Source organism: Eptatretus burgeri, chromosome 4 (assembly GCF_056783735.1).
Source record: "Eptatretus burgeri isolate ZD-2024b chromosome 4, Ebu_testis_v1, whole genome shotgun sequence".
Classification (NCBI taxonomy): domain Eukaryota; kingdom Metazoa; phylum Chordata; class Myxini; order Myxiniformes; family Myxinidae; genus Eptatretus; species Eptatretus burgeri.
Window position 1 is genome coordinate 85498488 of NC_140964.1, and position 16210 is coordinate 85514697.

The window sequence follows — 16210 nt, forward strand, 5'->3', positions numbered from 1 at the left end:
GTGTGTGTGTGTGTGTGTGTGTTTGTGTATCTCCATGTGGGGTTTCAGAATGTGGAATGGAGTCCTCCCAGGGCAGGCTCAAAGTATCCACCTTCATTTCGGAAAGGGGTCAGTGGGTCACGATTCACAGATCAAGCTGTGAAATTTTTTTGTATATGCGGGTTTGAGAAGGTGGAACGGATCTCTCCCAGGTCTCGAAGTATCCATCGCTGTGTGTGTGTAGGGTGTGTGTGTGTGTGTGTGTGTGTGTGTGTGTGTGTGTGTGTGTGTGTGTGTGTGTGTGTGTGTGTGTGTCGTTGATTGGTATCTACATATGTGGGTTTCAGAATGTGGAAGTGTCGCTCTCCCTAGCTCCCCCTTCTTCATCCGCTCTGCCTCCCCTGCCCCGTCTCACTCTACACCTGACTCCCCTCTCCCTCCCTCTTTCTACCCTACCTTTGTTATCCCCGTCAGCGAAGCGATAGGTTGTATTTGCTCGTATTGAATAAAACATATCACAATTGGATTACAACATAACACTAAATAGCCTCATCGCCACATTCATTATTTGCATAAAGAACATAAATAACTGAGAATTTGGGTTAAAATATATTGACGGATGTCTCTTCCAGATAACTCCAAAGATGTCAGCGGGTCATTAAAGACCACGCTAGCCAATCTCCACAGAACTTCACATGGGTCATGTTACACCCAGAGTGATATTACCACACAAAGAAGCCCGAGTACGAACGGGTATCATGCTGGTGGTCACGCAACAGATCTTAATTTTGCCGCGCAGAGCCAATGTTGCATAACTGCTTCCTATGATCGATAAGTCCAATTAAATCTGGTCAAGAATCGATAGCTACCTTGCATCACCATCAAATTGGACAGGACGTGAAGACAGTTTCTTTCTAAACAGGGTTCTTTTTTATTGAAAAGGGCAAGTATTTGCAGGCAAATTCACAATCATATATGTGCAGGCACAAATACACTCCCCTTGTCCTCAAAGCGACACCTGTGCTATCGGATCCTTATTCTGTCACTTAGCACTCTACATTATTTGGTGCTAAACATTCATCTGAGCTGAAGAGAGAGATGGGAAAGGGGGAAGATGGAGATAGAGATATGGAAAGAAGATGGGGACATGTCGAGTCCATGCACACCTTGCGCTATCTTGACTGAGCGCCACCCGAAAGTTCTGGCTAGAAGGTCGTTCGGCCCGGACCCCCTCCCGCTCCACTCTCGTCCTGCCAAAGCAGTGTGCTTCTCCAATGTGCATCCATTGATGAGATGTCTGCAGCACAAACTCGGTGCAGGTTTTGGTGAGAAACGCTTGAGGTTCACAAGGTGAAGTGTGGGGCTGTTGATGCAGCCAAATGGCAGGAGTATAGTATACAGGATTCAAGGTAAAGGTATACAAGGGTGAGAGGTAAAGAGAGAGAGAGAGAGAGAGAGAGAGAGAGAGAGAGAGAGAGAGAGAGAGAGAGAGAGAGTGTGTGTGTGTGTGTGTGTGTGTGTGTGTGTGTGTGTGTGTGTGTGTGTGTGTGTGTGTGTGTGTGTGTGTGTGTGTGTGTGTGTGTGTGTGTGAAAGAGAAAGAAGAGCAAGAATGAGAGAAAAAGTGAAAGATAAAAGAATGAAAGGAAGTGAAAGAGAAAGATGTGAGAATGAAAGGAAAAGTGAAAGAGAAAGACAAATATGAAATCGGACAGACAAGAGCATGGACTGCGTGAGTTTTTTTCAGACTCAAAGAAGATGAGTTGCCGAGTCGACTCGAGAGACAACAGCAGATCCTGTGTGAGAAGACGACGAATCAGTGTGCCCATCCGCTCCAGGCGGTGTTTATTTGTCTCTGGAGTGTCTGGGTGGTGTTTGTCTCCAGACAGTTTGTCTCTTGACGTGTTTTGGCTGTGTTTGTCTCCAGACATATCCTGGCGGTGTTTGTCTCCGGTCTGTGTTTATCTTCGGATGTGTCCTGGCAATGTTTGGCTCCGGATGTGTCCGGGCGGTGTTTGTCTCCGGGTGCTATTTATTGTATGACCGGTAGAAAACGGATTTCATGTATTTCTTTTTCCATCTTCATTCTTATTTGATGCAGAATCATTTTGATGAGACAGTATGAATCGTAATTAATGCTCCACCACATGTCTACCTTTCCTTCCCCTCACGCTGCCTTCCCTTCCCTCACCGCTCCTTGCTCCTCCTCCCTCTTCTCTCTTTCCTCCTCCACATCCTCACTCTTCCCCCTCTTCTCTCTCTCTCACCCTTCTCTATTTTCTCCCCCCCCCTCTCTTAGTTTTCCCATCAGTGAAGCGACGGGTGGTATTTGCGAGTTCGCGAGTCAAGAATAATAATCAAAACAAGCAAAGGACCAAAAATGGAGTTCTTTGTGTCAGCCAAGCTGAAAGTTATCCAAAAATTATATAATTGTGGATAGATTCATAAACATTTTATACACATGTGAATTGGAATATGACATTGTATCTAAGATGATTTTACGTCTCATATTGAAAAGGATTTGAAATGAAACTTCTGACTCATATGCTCTACAATGTGCAATACATTATGATATAAATCATTAATATTTTGTCTTTATTATCCAGGATGCTTTGAAAATGCCCAAAACGACTCAGGAAGAAAGTGAAAGGTCAGTGTCCTTCAGGCATAATATCGGTACCCACATGCTTCTTTGTCCAGTTATTTGTCCTCGTCTCTCTTTGGACGAGGAGCATTCAAAATGTTCTAGGAACGAGATACAATAGTCCAAGACATGCCAACGTTTTTATTGTTCAATATCACGTCCCTTGACTTCAACACAGTTGCTCCATTTGTCATCCATATACTATCTATGTCAGTAAAATGTTTTCAGATTGCTCCTTCAGTCATGTCTCAGTAACTTCAGTCAATAATTTTTGTGTTTTTATGCCTCCGGTGACGAAGTTGCCTATGGCATTATGTTTTTGGGTTGGCCGTCCGTCCGTGCGTCTCTGATACATCCGTACTTACATGCAAATGTTTTCTGTTTTCTCTGCAACTGCTTATCCTATTGACACGAAATTTTCACTATAGATGCGACTGCAGATGCAGAATTTTTTAATGACAATTATGAAGTCAAAGGTCATGTGGGGTGGCAGCCATGTTGGAAAAACAGAAAAACTTTGGACCTCTGTATCTCCTAAACCGCACCGTGTGAAAAACTTGAAACTTGGCACCAGGAAACTACTCCACATTGTGAATAAGCGTGATATGACTATGATGGCATCGGTGAAGTGGTATCCCAATCAAAACTTCATCTACGGAAATATTTGAACAAAGAAAAAAATACTATGATGTCATCTGTCATATGGTTTGGCAGCCAATTGTTGTTTTTTTTTTTCAAAGGAAAAAATCTTCTCCAGAACCGCTTAACAGATCAAAGTGAAACTGCACACAAATGATCGACTAGCCATGCTGAATAAAGTTTGATAACTATGACATCATAGGTCACATGGTCTGGCAGCCATCTTGGATTTACCCTCAAACCTTCAAAAATATTGTTCTCCAGAACAGCTCACAGATTGAGGGGAAACTTCATTCACATGTTCCCCAAGGCATGTGCGTACAAGGTTGTGAAGGAATAATTCATGTCACATGGTTTGGCAGCCATATTGGATTTAAGAAAAATATTAAATAATGTTTTTATAGCCTGGTGTTGGCGCAGTGGTTAGGGCAGCGGCTTGGGATCCAAAAGGTCCTGAGTTCAAGCCCCGTTGGGCCACTGAATTAATACACCAGGGGGTTGACTCAGCCTGTCATCCTTCCGAGGTCGGAGAAATGAGTACCAGTGTACTGGGCCGGTGTATACCCCGGTTAAAATAGGTGTACCATATCCCTGCGTTGTAAGAGGCGACCAGGGTTGCGTCAGGAAGGGCATCCGGCGTAAAACATGTGCCAAATCACTATGCGGATCATACGGATGATCCGCTGTGGCGACCCCGAACGGGAGCAGCCGAAAGAAGAAGAAGAAGATTAAATAATGTTTTCTCCAGAACTGCTTATCTGATTATAGCGAAATTTGCCAATATCATCAAACACTATAGCTGCATACAGTGTTTAAATGATGATGTCATAGGTCATGTGGTGTGTCAGCCATGTTGCATAGAAAAACTAACCTTATCCAATCAAAATGAATCTTCACACTCGTCATCCTCTACCAAATCTTGGGAAGAGACCAAATTTTCAATGCCATAGGTCACGTGGTTTGGCAGCCATGTTGGTTTGAAAATTGAAAATTAAAAGAACCTTTTTCTCCAAAACCGCTTAACAGATAAATGTGAAACATGTTGCTTTACATGGTGTAAGGGCAGTAGATCAGAACTGCAAAGTTTCACATCGATGTCTTCAGTGGTTTCCGAAATGTAATTTTTGAAGATCTTCCTTGAAACCAATGTGGCTGCCCCACCACATGACTGATGACATCATTTTGAAGTTATTTGTATGCAGCAAGGGGAGTGGATCATAACTGCAAAGTATAGTAATGATAGGTTAAACGGTTTCAGAGAAATAATTGTTTCACCAATTCCTTAAAACCAACGTGGCTGCCACATCATGTGACTGATGAGGTCATTGTAAAATAAAATATTTGCAGCGAAACTATTGGATCATCACTAAAAGTCTCGCATCGAAAGGCTAAGCGGTTTCAGAGAAATAATTATTCTTTAACATGATCGACTCGGCATGGGGAATATTGGTTGAAAATTTCAACATTATTGGTCACATGGTCTCGCAGCCATGTTGGACAAAAAAACCTTATCAGATCAACGTGAAACCCCAGACATGATCAGCCACCCATTCTGAATTTGATTTGATATAGAGGTCTTCAGGGGTCAGGTGTCCGATCGAAGCGGGGTTGTATCGAAGTGGGGCGGCATGGTTTTTTTTTTCACCATATAAATTTCACGATATTTTCACCACAGATGCGACTACTCATGTACAGTTTTTTGTGATAACTATGTTGTCATAGGTCACGTGGTGTGGCAGCCATGTTGGAAAAAAAGAAAAACTTTGGACCTCCTCTGAAACCGTTCCATGGAAAAAATTGAAACTTGGCACATATAAAGTACTCCCCATGGGAAACATGGTTTTCTTGTGATATCATATATGGGTTCCTTATGACGTCATAATTGCATATGTCAAATGCTTTATCCGATCAGTATGAACATTTTTGAGGGTCATCGAGGGCTAAATTGTAAATGGCAAAAAAATTGAGATAATCAGTCATGTGGTTCGGCAGCTATGTTGTTTTTAACATACAAACCTTCAAAATTCTTCTTCTCCGTAATGGGTGAACAGATTGAGGCGACATTTTACAGGTATGATCACCTATCCATGAGGAACAAAAATTTATCCACCTATGATATCACAGGTCACATGGTTTGGCAGCTATGATTTTTTGAAGAATAAACATTTTAAAATCTTCTGCAGAACGGTTTGACAGATCGAGGGGAAACTTTACTTGCATGTTCCCCAAGCTTTGTGGATACCAGGGTGTTCATGAATAATTAATAGGTCACACGGTCTTGCAGCCATATTGGTTTGAACAATATTCCTTTAAAAAATCTTTCTCTTGAACTGCTTCATCAATCGATGTGAAAGGTCACAGATATGATTGAGTGGACATGTGGAATAAATGTTTTAAATTTCAACCTGATTGGACCCATGGTCAGAACAGCCAGAATTATTTAATATTTTAAATCTGGGTTCAGAGATTTTAATCAAAATTGGGGCAAGTATGTATAATGATGTCATAATGTGGGCAGAGACATACTGGTGATGTCGTGACGTTGAAGGTTGTCGCTCTAGTTTTTGTATTATTATCATAAAGCTCATAGTGGAGCTTATGAATACAAAAATCACATTCAGGACATCATATTATGCATTGCATGCCAGCCAAAGACGTTAAACTGGGTGCCTATGCCTGGCAGCATTAGTTGGTGGACGTTAAAATCCCATGGTGTCTGTGAAGAGTAGGCTAGTTATCGTCTGCACTCTGGCCAAGTTGCAAATTCCAGGTCTAACTTACAAGGGGAATTGCATCAGCGACACTGTTGCGCCCCTGCAAGAACTGATATTAACCTGCATCCACGTGCTGCAGCTGAACAATAATGACGATAACCAATGCACTGAAATCAGTGTATAGTACTATAATGCGAATTACAAGGATATTAATACAGTAGATAATTAGGTTTGGCAGGATTCGATTTTCATGGTAAACCTTTGTAAACGTCGATTTCAGATCACACTCTTACCCACAAAAATGTTTCCATAGTCAATTAGCGGAATTTATAAAAAGGGGGCATAAAAAACAACTTTAATTTAAACAAGCTCAAATGAGCTAAGATCCTCGTCCTCTTAATGATGACGTCATAAAAACGATTATGACGTCATTGTAATGTATCAGCTTTATGATAAATTATCTGTGCTAATGCCCGGCTTGATTCCCGCCAACAAAATTCAAACAGCTTGCCTAGTTTCGGAGATAATGGTGTAGGCGATTCCCATTAGCGGCGATATTATGACGTCAACTTTTTTTCTAGGATGAATTTCCAAAATCGGAGATGGTTACTGCCTGCGTGTGGGCTTTCTGCATATACATGGCAAGTTTCACGAAAATCCGATGAAAACTCTGGGTTGTGAAACAAAAAATGTCAAAAAATAGGAATGACGTCATAAAAATTGATATGATGTCATAGTGATGTATCATACGTGCGGTAATTCATCTTTGCGAATGTCCTGTTCGATTCCCGCAAACAGAATTCAAAAAGCTTGCCTAGTTTCGGAGATAATTTTTTAGGCGATTTCCATTCGCGGAGATATTTTGATATTCCACTGTGATTGTCGGACTGTATGGCATGTAGTAAATAAAAAAGACATCCCAGAAAACAGAGGCCATGATCTTGTCGACTGAGGGTTGGGTGTGAAATTCTTGGTTGGTGGCGATCCTTTGAGCTTCCAATGGATGGTTTTAGGTCTCGGAGTTGGTTTTAGTATGATGATCCGAAAATCAATTTGGTTTGTTGATCCCAGTGGTGAATCCACGTTTCATCACTATTTTCAAGAAATGTAATAAAGTGAATTGGATCTGTGTTGACCAGTTTAATAAATTTGTGACATTATGCCCACCATTGCTGTCAATCGTAAGTGCTGATTCTGGGACCGATCTTGCTGAAAGCTTGGACCTGCCCAAATGTTTTTGGATGATTATTGTCCCAAATTATTTGCTCGTGTCTGTTAAGCTGTATATGGTACAGTACGATGTTAATACTGGTTCATGTACATCTATGATTCGATATGGAACAAATATTTTATTATTTGTTTGTTAAAGCAAGATGTTTGTTATAAAAGTTGAATTGTGTAAAAAGGTAACAAATTATAATGTTGTTGTTAAACTTTATTATGTGTCGAAAGATCGTCAGGATTCATGCAATTTCCAGTTAATTCTGGATGTGGAATCGTCTCGCAAGTATGAGAAGTTTACAGAGGGAGGGAATTTTGTGAATGCTCTCTCCCTGCGAATATATACATGGGAAGCAGAGCAGAATAAAGAGAGAAGGAGAACAGCTAGTCAAGAGTTGCTTTGTTATTTATCATGCAGCATCGAAGTTTTGAATTAATACTTTTGTTTTGACTTTGGAATAAACTCAAGTTTGGAGTTCACTCACCTGCCGAGGCAGATCTTTTGGAGCTTTTGGGGAGTTTTGCGACTATGATGAAAATTCTGCCTTGAGAAATTCCAAGTTATGTGAATATTTTCATGACCTCACTTGGTGATCATTCAAGAGGAATGGCTTAACCTGGACAGCAGTTTGTAGGGCGGTCCCACCTGCCGGCCATTCTGACCTGAGATCATCTTCAAGAAACTTGCATTCACACTTCAAGCCAACTGCCGATTTGGTGACTGGAATATGAGAGTGTACTTTTGCCATACATGGCCACCATGCATTCATAGATTTCTTTGGAGTTGGCACCTTCTTTGTATAAAAAATTGGTGGCACTGCAATGCTCAAATATAGAAGATCCAGAAATGTATGAATATAGCAAAGTTCTGGATTATACTCTGAAACAGCCGTGAAATTTATGAAACCAATGGAAGATAAGAGGCATACATGCAAGTTTATAATGAGCAACAAGCCGCAGCTCGAGGGAATATGATTGAATGCCCGCCCCCATTCCTATATCTTCGTGAGCACCCTTCGTACTGTATGTTTGTAGTACCTTGTTTGTCTGTGTGCTTGCTCGCAATGCTTTACCTGGCAGTAAAGCTTCGTGTAATGCATTAATATTAATGTGCATTAATAGCGAAACATTTTGAAGCCACAATTTGAATCATGAGTGAGGGTTGAGATTTTTCTGTGCCGCAGGCGGGATGCGGCTTTACAGACAGCCCTGCGGATGGCTGTACGTGTTCCTTTGACGATGGCACAGAGAGTAGATGCTGTTTGGCCTGCTATGGCTGCTATGGCTCAGCACGGAAATGTTGCATGCAAGTCTGACATCCAGGCAAGTAATGGAGATTTCTCTTTGACGCCATCTTCTTGCAAAACAATGACTATGCCTGGTGTTGGCTTAATGGTTAGGGTGGCGGACTTTGGATCATAGGGTCCTGAGTTTGAGCCCTGTCGACCACTGAATTAACACAAGGTGGGTTGACTCAGCCTGTCATCCTTCCGAGGTCGGCAAAATGAGTGCCAGCATGCTGGTATCCTGTGTCGGAGTGGCGACCCATCCAGGATTGTGCCCAATAGCTAAGGAAACTGCTAAAGTAGCACCAACGCTCTGCACAGAGTATGGTCCCAATCTCCTCTCTCCACCGATGTCTTAACCTCCAGTTTTAAGGGATCTTGTGAAATATCTTTGGTTTAACACCAGAATGTACCCAAATCTATTTACAAAAACTAAAGGAAGGGTGAAACAAACATCACTTCAGAGACATGCAAGATATGTTAATTTTGATGCAAAATGGCCAATGTAGTTGTTTTAGGTTTTCTGAATTCACATTTCAAACATTTATGATGTCATTGCTTGATACCATACTTAGCAGCACCACAAATTATTAACTTGCAAAATGAGATGCTATTTCATTTTATACTTTCTTCCTCTCTTTTCTTTAGTTTTGCCGCTCCCCTTCTGTCAAATGTGCTGGCATTCTATATTTTAACAAACTGAATGGCCTTCATCACAATGAACCACATGTGTGATGCAGTATTGCTGTGTGGCATTAAGTATGCAAACCTGAATGGTATGAGTGCATTCATTTTATTATAGACAGTGTCACAAAACTCTAAGGATCTTTAATTGATTGATGGCTAGACCTGCAGGTAAGTGCACTCGGACATGGCACTGTGCATAGCAAAGCAACCGATGACTGTTTTTTTCTTCTCCCCTTTCTCTGCTTTCCCATTTATGTATACTCACAGGGAAAACATTCCTGAAAGCCCCTCCTTTTACAAACTGCTCATAATTGCTACATGATTCGATATCTGGAAGTATTTAGAAATTTCCCGATCGCTCGCGTTCCTTCCACGCCGCCTAAAGTCAAGCTACAACATTATAAACTTGTCACATTTTTACTCGACTTACCTTTTAGAATAAACATCTCACCTCAGCAAACAGTACACAGTCATGTTCAATAAACAATTAGTTCCACATCACATCACAGGCATACAAGCATTATACCAGACTCAGTGGCATAATGGTTAGAGCATCTGCTCTGATTCTGGGATGTCGGTGGTTCAAATCACAGCCGAGTCATATACCAAATATTTTAAAACATGGTATGTGCTGCTTCCTTGCTTGACACTTAGCATTAAAAAAAGGATAGAGCATGGACAAACAATCAGAAGTTGGCAATAAGTGCTGGCTTTGATGGGCCAAATAGCCTTCGCCTGTGTCAAAGTTCTTTGTGAAGGAACTTGTGATAACCTCACATTGCACTGATACACCTGTGTTGTACCATATTTGACAGATTCGAAACCATTTGGCAAATACACTGCAGGGATCTTTAATGTGCTTATAATGCTGGCATCACTGTACAGGACTTTATTTTGGAGTTATGATGAATGTACAATTTATTTTCTGTTTTTACCCACAGGTCGGTGCAAAAGCTCTTGAACTTGGAGTAGAAGGAGCATCTTATAATGTGCTCATTAATCTTGAAGGTCTAACTGATGAAAAGTTCAAGTCGGAGGTTTGTAAACACGTTTCCTGAATCATTTTGAAACTCGTTGAAAAGCTCCAAACATACACAAACACACACACACACACCCATTTTTTGACTCCCTCCCGCCATTGATGGATGGGATAAAGGTTCTGTGGGACCACGACGATAGCAGTGGCATGCCGCGTCTGGGTGAGCTCGGGCGAACCCATGGAGTTTGAGGGGAAAACAGAGCACAAAACACACAGCTTGGTCCATGAGCCATGGCTCCTTGCTCGTTCCTTTTCTAGGTTGAAGATGGATGCTTCAGGACCAGGGAAGGCTCCGTTCAGTCTTAGAAACTTACGAATGGAGATGACGACCGGTGGCGGGGACACGTACACATGCACACATACATGAATCGTGATTATGCACACATTATACATATTATATATGGCTTGTAGCAAGGGGGTTGACTCAGCCTGTCATCCTTCCAAGGTCGGCGAAATGAGTACCAGTATACTGGGCCGGTGTATACCCCGGTTAAAATAGGTGTACCATGTCCCTGTGTTGTAAGAGGAGACCAGGGTTGCCTCTTATGCATAAAACATGTGCCAAATCACTATGCGGATCATACGGATGATCCGCTGTGGCGACCCCTAACGGGAGCAGCCGAAAGAAGAAGAAGATGAGAAGATATGGCTTGTAGCAAGGTATTATGTACACATTTAGGACATGAGGACCAAAAAATGAAAGTCATTGTATGATTAAGTTTTGCATATCATTTGTTAGCCAACATCATGGGGATTCAGGATCTATTATGTGCACATGCTGTGATGAACCAAACTAACATCTTCGGATAAAAAGGCAGATTTCTTAAAAACGTAACGTAATTCCTAACGACCTTTGATGTTCTGTATACTGAACACAAACTGACCTTTGATATTGATTTTTATATCATAGGGCCATCTTGGTAAACTTATTCTATGGTTATAAAATCAAGCTTATAGCTACCAGTAATCTTGTAGCAGCTTGGTAAATGCAATTTGTTACGTACTTCCGAACATTTTGACCCAATGATGGAAGTGAACCTAAAAACTCGTATGTAGTAATGATCCATGTTGAAACTTGCCATTTTAAATCATCACTTTATGCAGAAGTAAATTGCTATTTAAGATGTTCTATCAGATGCATTTCAAATTTCTGGAATAAGATTTTGTAAGCTTCACTATGACTGGAGGAAATTTTGCAAAATCTGAGATTTTACACATTTGAAGGTGTCAAGATATGCAGAAGGTCATAAGAAATGTACTATTTCGAGGAATTGTTCTATTCTTATGTATAATGATATATATTAAACAAAAAATGCATTTTAAACCATTTTGGACAACATATACAATCATACATGTAACCCATTTCTAAAAAATGAGCTATAAAAATGGAAAAAATAGCCTGTGTTTGGATAAAAAAACATGCTTTGTAAGCAACTATATCCATAGGACCTATAGCAAAGTTTACATTTTCTGAAAGCACAGGCACTAGGGCATTATATAACATTAAGATTGTTTATCTTATTAAAATTGGGTTCAATTTATAAGCTTTCTCCTCATTTAGGACCACAGTGTACACAATACCATGCTACAAGCCATACACACATGTTATACAGACAAGCATATGAGACCCATTGCTTTGCTGACGGGAATACCAATCTTTGCTGCAATGGCTAATCCATGGGGCAAGAACAAAAAAGGATTTCTGTGAGATCCTGCCCTCTGTGTGGGGATACCTAGTGTCACAAGTTTCCGTTTCCAGTTTCGACAAGTGTGCCCACATACCCATCCATGTACAAACCGACCTCCTTTTTTTCATCAGAAACCTTCCCAAGAGTTCCCTGAATCCACAGTCATTGGATTTATTGAAATCCGTTAATCTGTTCTGAAGTTACAAGACGACAAACAAACAAACACAGCTCCTTTTTAGGTCATTTCCAATGACCTAATAATATTGGTGAGAGAAAGGGTAATACGGGTCTGTCCGTCCGTCCCTCCGTCCGGCCGTCCGTTTACAATGAAGTTGAAGCGGGAGATCTGGTCATTAGTGATCCTGATAGAGGTCGATGAGACGTACACGATGGTATGACTTTCAAGGTCACCGAAGGTCAAGGTCAAGGTCACGAGGCCTTTGAAGTTGCGAAAATGACGATTTTCAAATTCTATCTCCTTCGCCATTTCTCAAGCGATCTTGAATTTGATTGCAGCAAATGAATCTATGGGACAATATCTAAATTTTGATCAGGCCGGATTTTCGATATTCACTTTCGTTTTCGTGTCACGTGACTTCAAAGTTGGCAAAAAATGCGAAAATGACGATTTCCATGCGAAAATGACGATTTTCAAAATCTATCTCCTCCTACATTTCTCAAGCGATCTTGAATTTGATTGTGGCATATGAATCTATGGGACAATGTCTAAATTTTGTCAGGCCAGATTTTCGATATTTGCTTTCATTTTCATGTCGAGCCTGGTGTTGGTGCAGTGGTTAGGGCAGCGGCTTGGGATCCAAAAGGTCCTGAGTTCAAGCCCCGTTGGGCCACTGAATTAATACACCAGGGGGTTGACTCAGCCTGTCATCCTTCCGAGGTCGGCGAAATGAGTACCAGTGTACTGGGCCGGTGTATACCCCGGTTAAAATAGGTGTACCATATCCCTGTGTCGTAAGAGGCGACCAGGGTTGCGTCAGGAAGGGCATCCGGCGTAAAACATGTGCCAAATCACTATGCGGATCATACGCATGATCCGCTGTGGCGACCCCTAACGGGAGCAGATGAAAGGAAAAGAAGAAGAAGAAGCTTTCGTTTTCGTGTCACGTGACTTCAAAGTTTGCAAAAAAATGCGAAAATGCCGATTTTCAAAATCTATCTCCTCCTACATTTCTCAAGCAATCTTGAATTTGATTGTGGCATATGAATCTATGGGACAATGTCTAAATTTGCTCGGGCCGGATTTTCGATATTCTCTTTCGTTTTCGTGTCACATGACTTCAAATTTGGCAAAAAATGCGAAAATGACGATTTTCAAAATATATCTCCTCCTACATTTCTCAAACAATCTTGAATTTGATTGTGGCATATGCATCTATGGGACAATATCTAAATTTGGTCAGGCCGGATTTTCGATATTCGCTTTCGTTTTCGTGTCACGTGACTTCAAAGTTGGCAAAAAATGCGAAAATGACGATTTTCAAAATATATCTCCTCCTACATTTCTCAAGCAATCTTGAATTATATTGTGGCATATGAATCTATGGGACAATATTTAAATTTGGTCGGGCCGGATTTTCGAATTTCACTTTCGTTTTCGCGTCACGTGACTTCAAACTTTGCAAAAACTGCCCTACCTTCAGGAGGCTATATATTCTCCACTGGGCATGGTAAAAGTTAGTGAATGGTGTCATTGCATAGCAGCTGACCTTGTATATTATATTTATACATTTTCCACCGAAGGTGCAAAAGTTTCAAAACCCGAAATGTAAACGTTGGCATTTATTTTCAAAATATAATTTCGTGCACGCGCGCCAAAATGCCGAGTCATCTTTAACCAAACTGCGCAGTTCGAGCTGCGCAGTCGAGCTGCGCAGTAGAACTGCGCAGTAGTCTTCGGTCATAACTGAACATTGAGAACTTGTGGTATTATTTCTCGTAGAGATGACCGTCACTCCCGCACGGGGGTAATTTTTTAATTCAATTTTACTTTTAAAAAGTTTTTATCTAAGTTTATTTTCAGTGGCACTTATCACTTTGGATTATCACTTCACCGTCGTAGACAGGTCGGTGGTCCCTCTGTCTTCTACCACCTCCTTTCTGGTCTTGCACCCTCTGCTCTTACTGTGCTTTGTCCCCCCCTCCCCCCAGCCCAAGGTTTTGCATTGTCCCACCCCCCGCCCAAGCTTTCTGCATGGCACAGATGGTCAAACCATCAACCCTATTGTTATGAAACTAGTTAAATCCAGGATCAATGCTCACCTCCACTCATTTGCTCCTCTTTTTCCCCACATGTGCCTAATTAACTTCCTCATCATCTTCAATCTCATTCTACCCCACAAATCTTCAAGACAGCTGTTCACCACCATCTCAGATCATCCCCAATGCAAAACCATGATCTGTGCTACCCTCGTTAACCCCACCCAAGCCCTCCTCCTAATTTGCCAGTTTTCCCTCCTTGGAGCTTCCTTCTGTATCCATTGTGTCCACTCCAGGCATACGTGTTTTGCATCCTGTCTTTGTCTGTTTCATCCTGATCTATTCACTGTACTAACTCTTCCATGAGCCTGGACTCTGTATATAAAAACACAAGAAAAGAAAAAAAAAAAAACGTGCGATTGCAGCCTCACAACCAACAAACTTTTGGATTTGAGTCAACTTGATTTTCTCTGTTGAACCTCACCCGTCTCCTCGTTACAGCATTTTCCTATGACGTTGACGTTGGCAGCCCAGAGAGTGTGTACTCTTGTCCCAAATCTTTGACTGTTCATTAATGGCTGAATGACCACAGAGGACTGAAAGGAGAACCCAAACAGCTGGCAGGACAATGGTCTCTGCAGGAAGTTAGAGGATACATTAAAGAAAAAAAATCAATTAGCATGACTTGTCAAAACCCCTTCAGAAGTACAGAATACCAAACTCTACATTTTCATGATATTCCAAAAGTATACGCATCGTCTGGAATTTTGATTCCACTGATGATAATATATTGTATTCGTGGAACATTTCTATTGCAATACTGCATTGCACTTTGGTTAACAGGTACCATAACATGCTGCATATATGCTTTTTGGAGCTAATTATATTCAGCACTTTTATGTAATGTTGTACTTATAAAAGTAGTCAGGACTTTTCCAAATTACAGCAACTTCATAAACTATTAGCAAAATGCAACAACAATATGAATCCATCCATCAGGACCATATTCTGTGCAGAGCATTGGTGTTGCCTAAGTAGTCTCCTGGGCTATTGGGCACAATCCTGGACAGGTCACCATGCCAACACAGGATACCAGCAAGCTTGTATGCATTTTTGCCAACCTCAGAAGGTTGATAGGCTGAGTCAATCCCACCTGGTATTAATTCAACAGCCAAGCAGGATTCTAAGCTCACCACTCAAGCCATTAAGCCAACACCAGGCATAATATGAATGTGAAGTCCTGTTGTACACCTACCGTTAAATGCCTAACCACTCCTCACCAACATAATTCCCACACCTCCCCTGATTATATTGACCAGGATATGTTTGGCCCCAGGTGCAAGAGGACATGCAGAAACTTTTGAACCGTGCCCGAGCCTGCACAGCTGACGTGCTGAGAATCTTACAGAAGGGACAGTGACTCAAATAATCCACAACAGCAGAGAAAGAAACATTATAATCCTCGTGCCATTGTTATCTATCCAGTGTAAACCGAGGATGTGGAAAGTTGAGGGGTTAAGTGGGAACATCTTTACATCGATTTAGTACCAATGGTTATTAAATGCTTCAGTGTTATTAATATAAATGTGAATTGCTCAACTCACTATTTGATTTTTTTTTTCTTCTTCTAAAATTGACCCTGATGTTTCGCTAATCAGATAAAAACTCTTGCATCACTCAATGTTATGTCATGTGTTTTGAATTGTAAATTTACTTTCTCAACTCACTTCGTGCTGCGTATTGGCACTTCATGCTCAAACTGACTTGAGTATCACTCTCAGCCATGATCTCTTTTGGACAAGCCACATTTCAAAACTGGCCCCCAAAGTCAGATACCGACTGGGCATTCTTTGTCATGAAAAGTCCTTCCTTGGCACACCTGAGCTCCTATTCACCAACAACGCTTTCGTCCACAGCCTGATGGAGTACTGCTCTCCCCTCTGGGATGGCTACCCTTCCTCACATCTTTCTCAGCTCGACACCATGGAAACAAAGGCCTTCAACTTCATTAGAATCTCCTGCGATGAAGCTGAGTTCATGGGTCTATCACTTCGCCATTGCCGACAGGCCGGTGGTCTCTCTGTCTTCCTATGCCTCA

General features: G+C 41.4%; 1 protein-coding gene across 5 annotated transcripts in view; it reads left to right on the top strand.

The window, feature by feature from the left end:
* FTCD (formimidoyltransferase cyclodeaminase) overlaps positions 1–15793 on the top strand; it is a 154961-nt gene extending 139168 nt beyond the window's left edge. For 4 of the 5 annotated variants that reach the window (XM_085879149.1, XM_085879145.1, XM_085879148.1 and 1 more), the window contains 4 exons: positions 2584–2627; positions 8380–8518; positions 10110–10205; positions 15449–15793. In XM_085879149.1, the coding sequence (XP_085735275.1) occupies positions 2584–2627; positions 8380–8518; positions 10110–10205; positions 15449–15532 (363 nt within the window). In that variant the 3' untranslated portion in view covers positions 15533–15793. The remainder of the gene's footprint in view (positions 1–2583; positions 2628–8379; positions 8519–10109; positions 10206–15448) is intronic. The other variant, XM_085879146.1, reaches the window with a different exon arrangement.
* Positions 15794–16210: the final 417 nt, after the last annotated feature.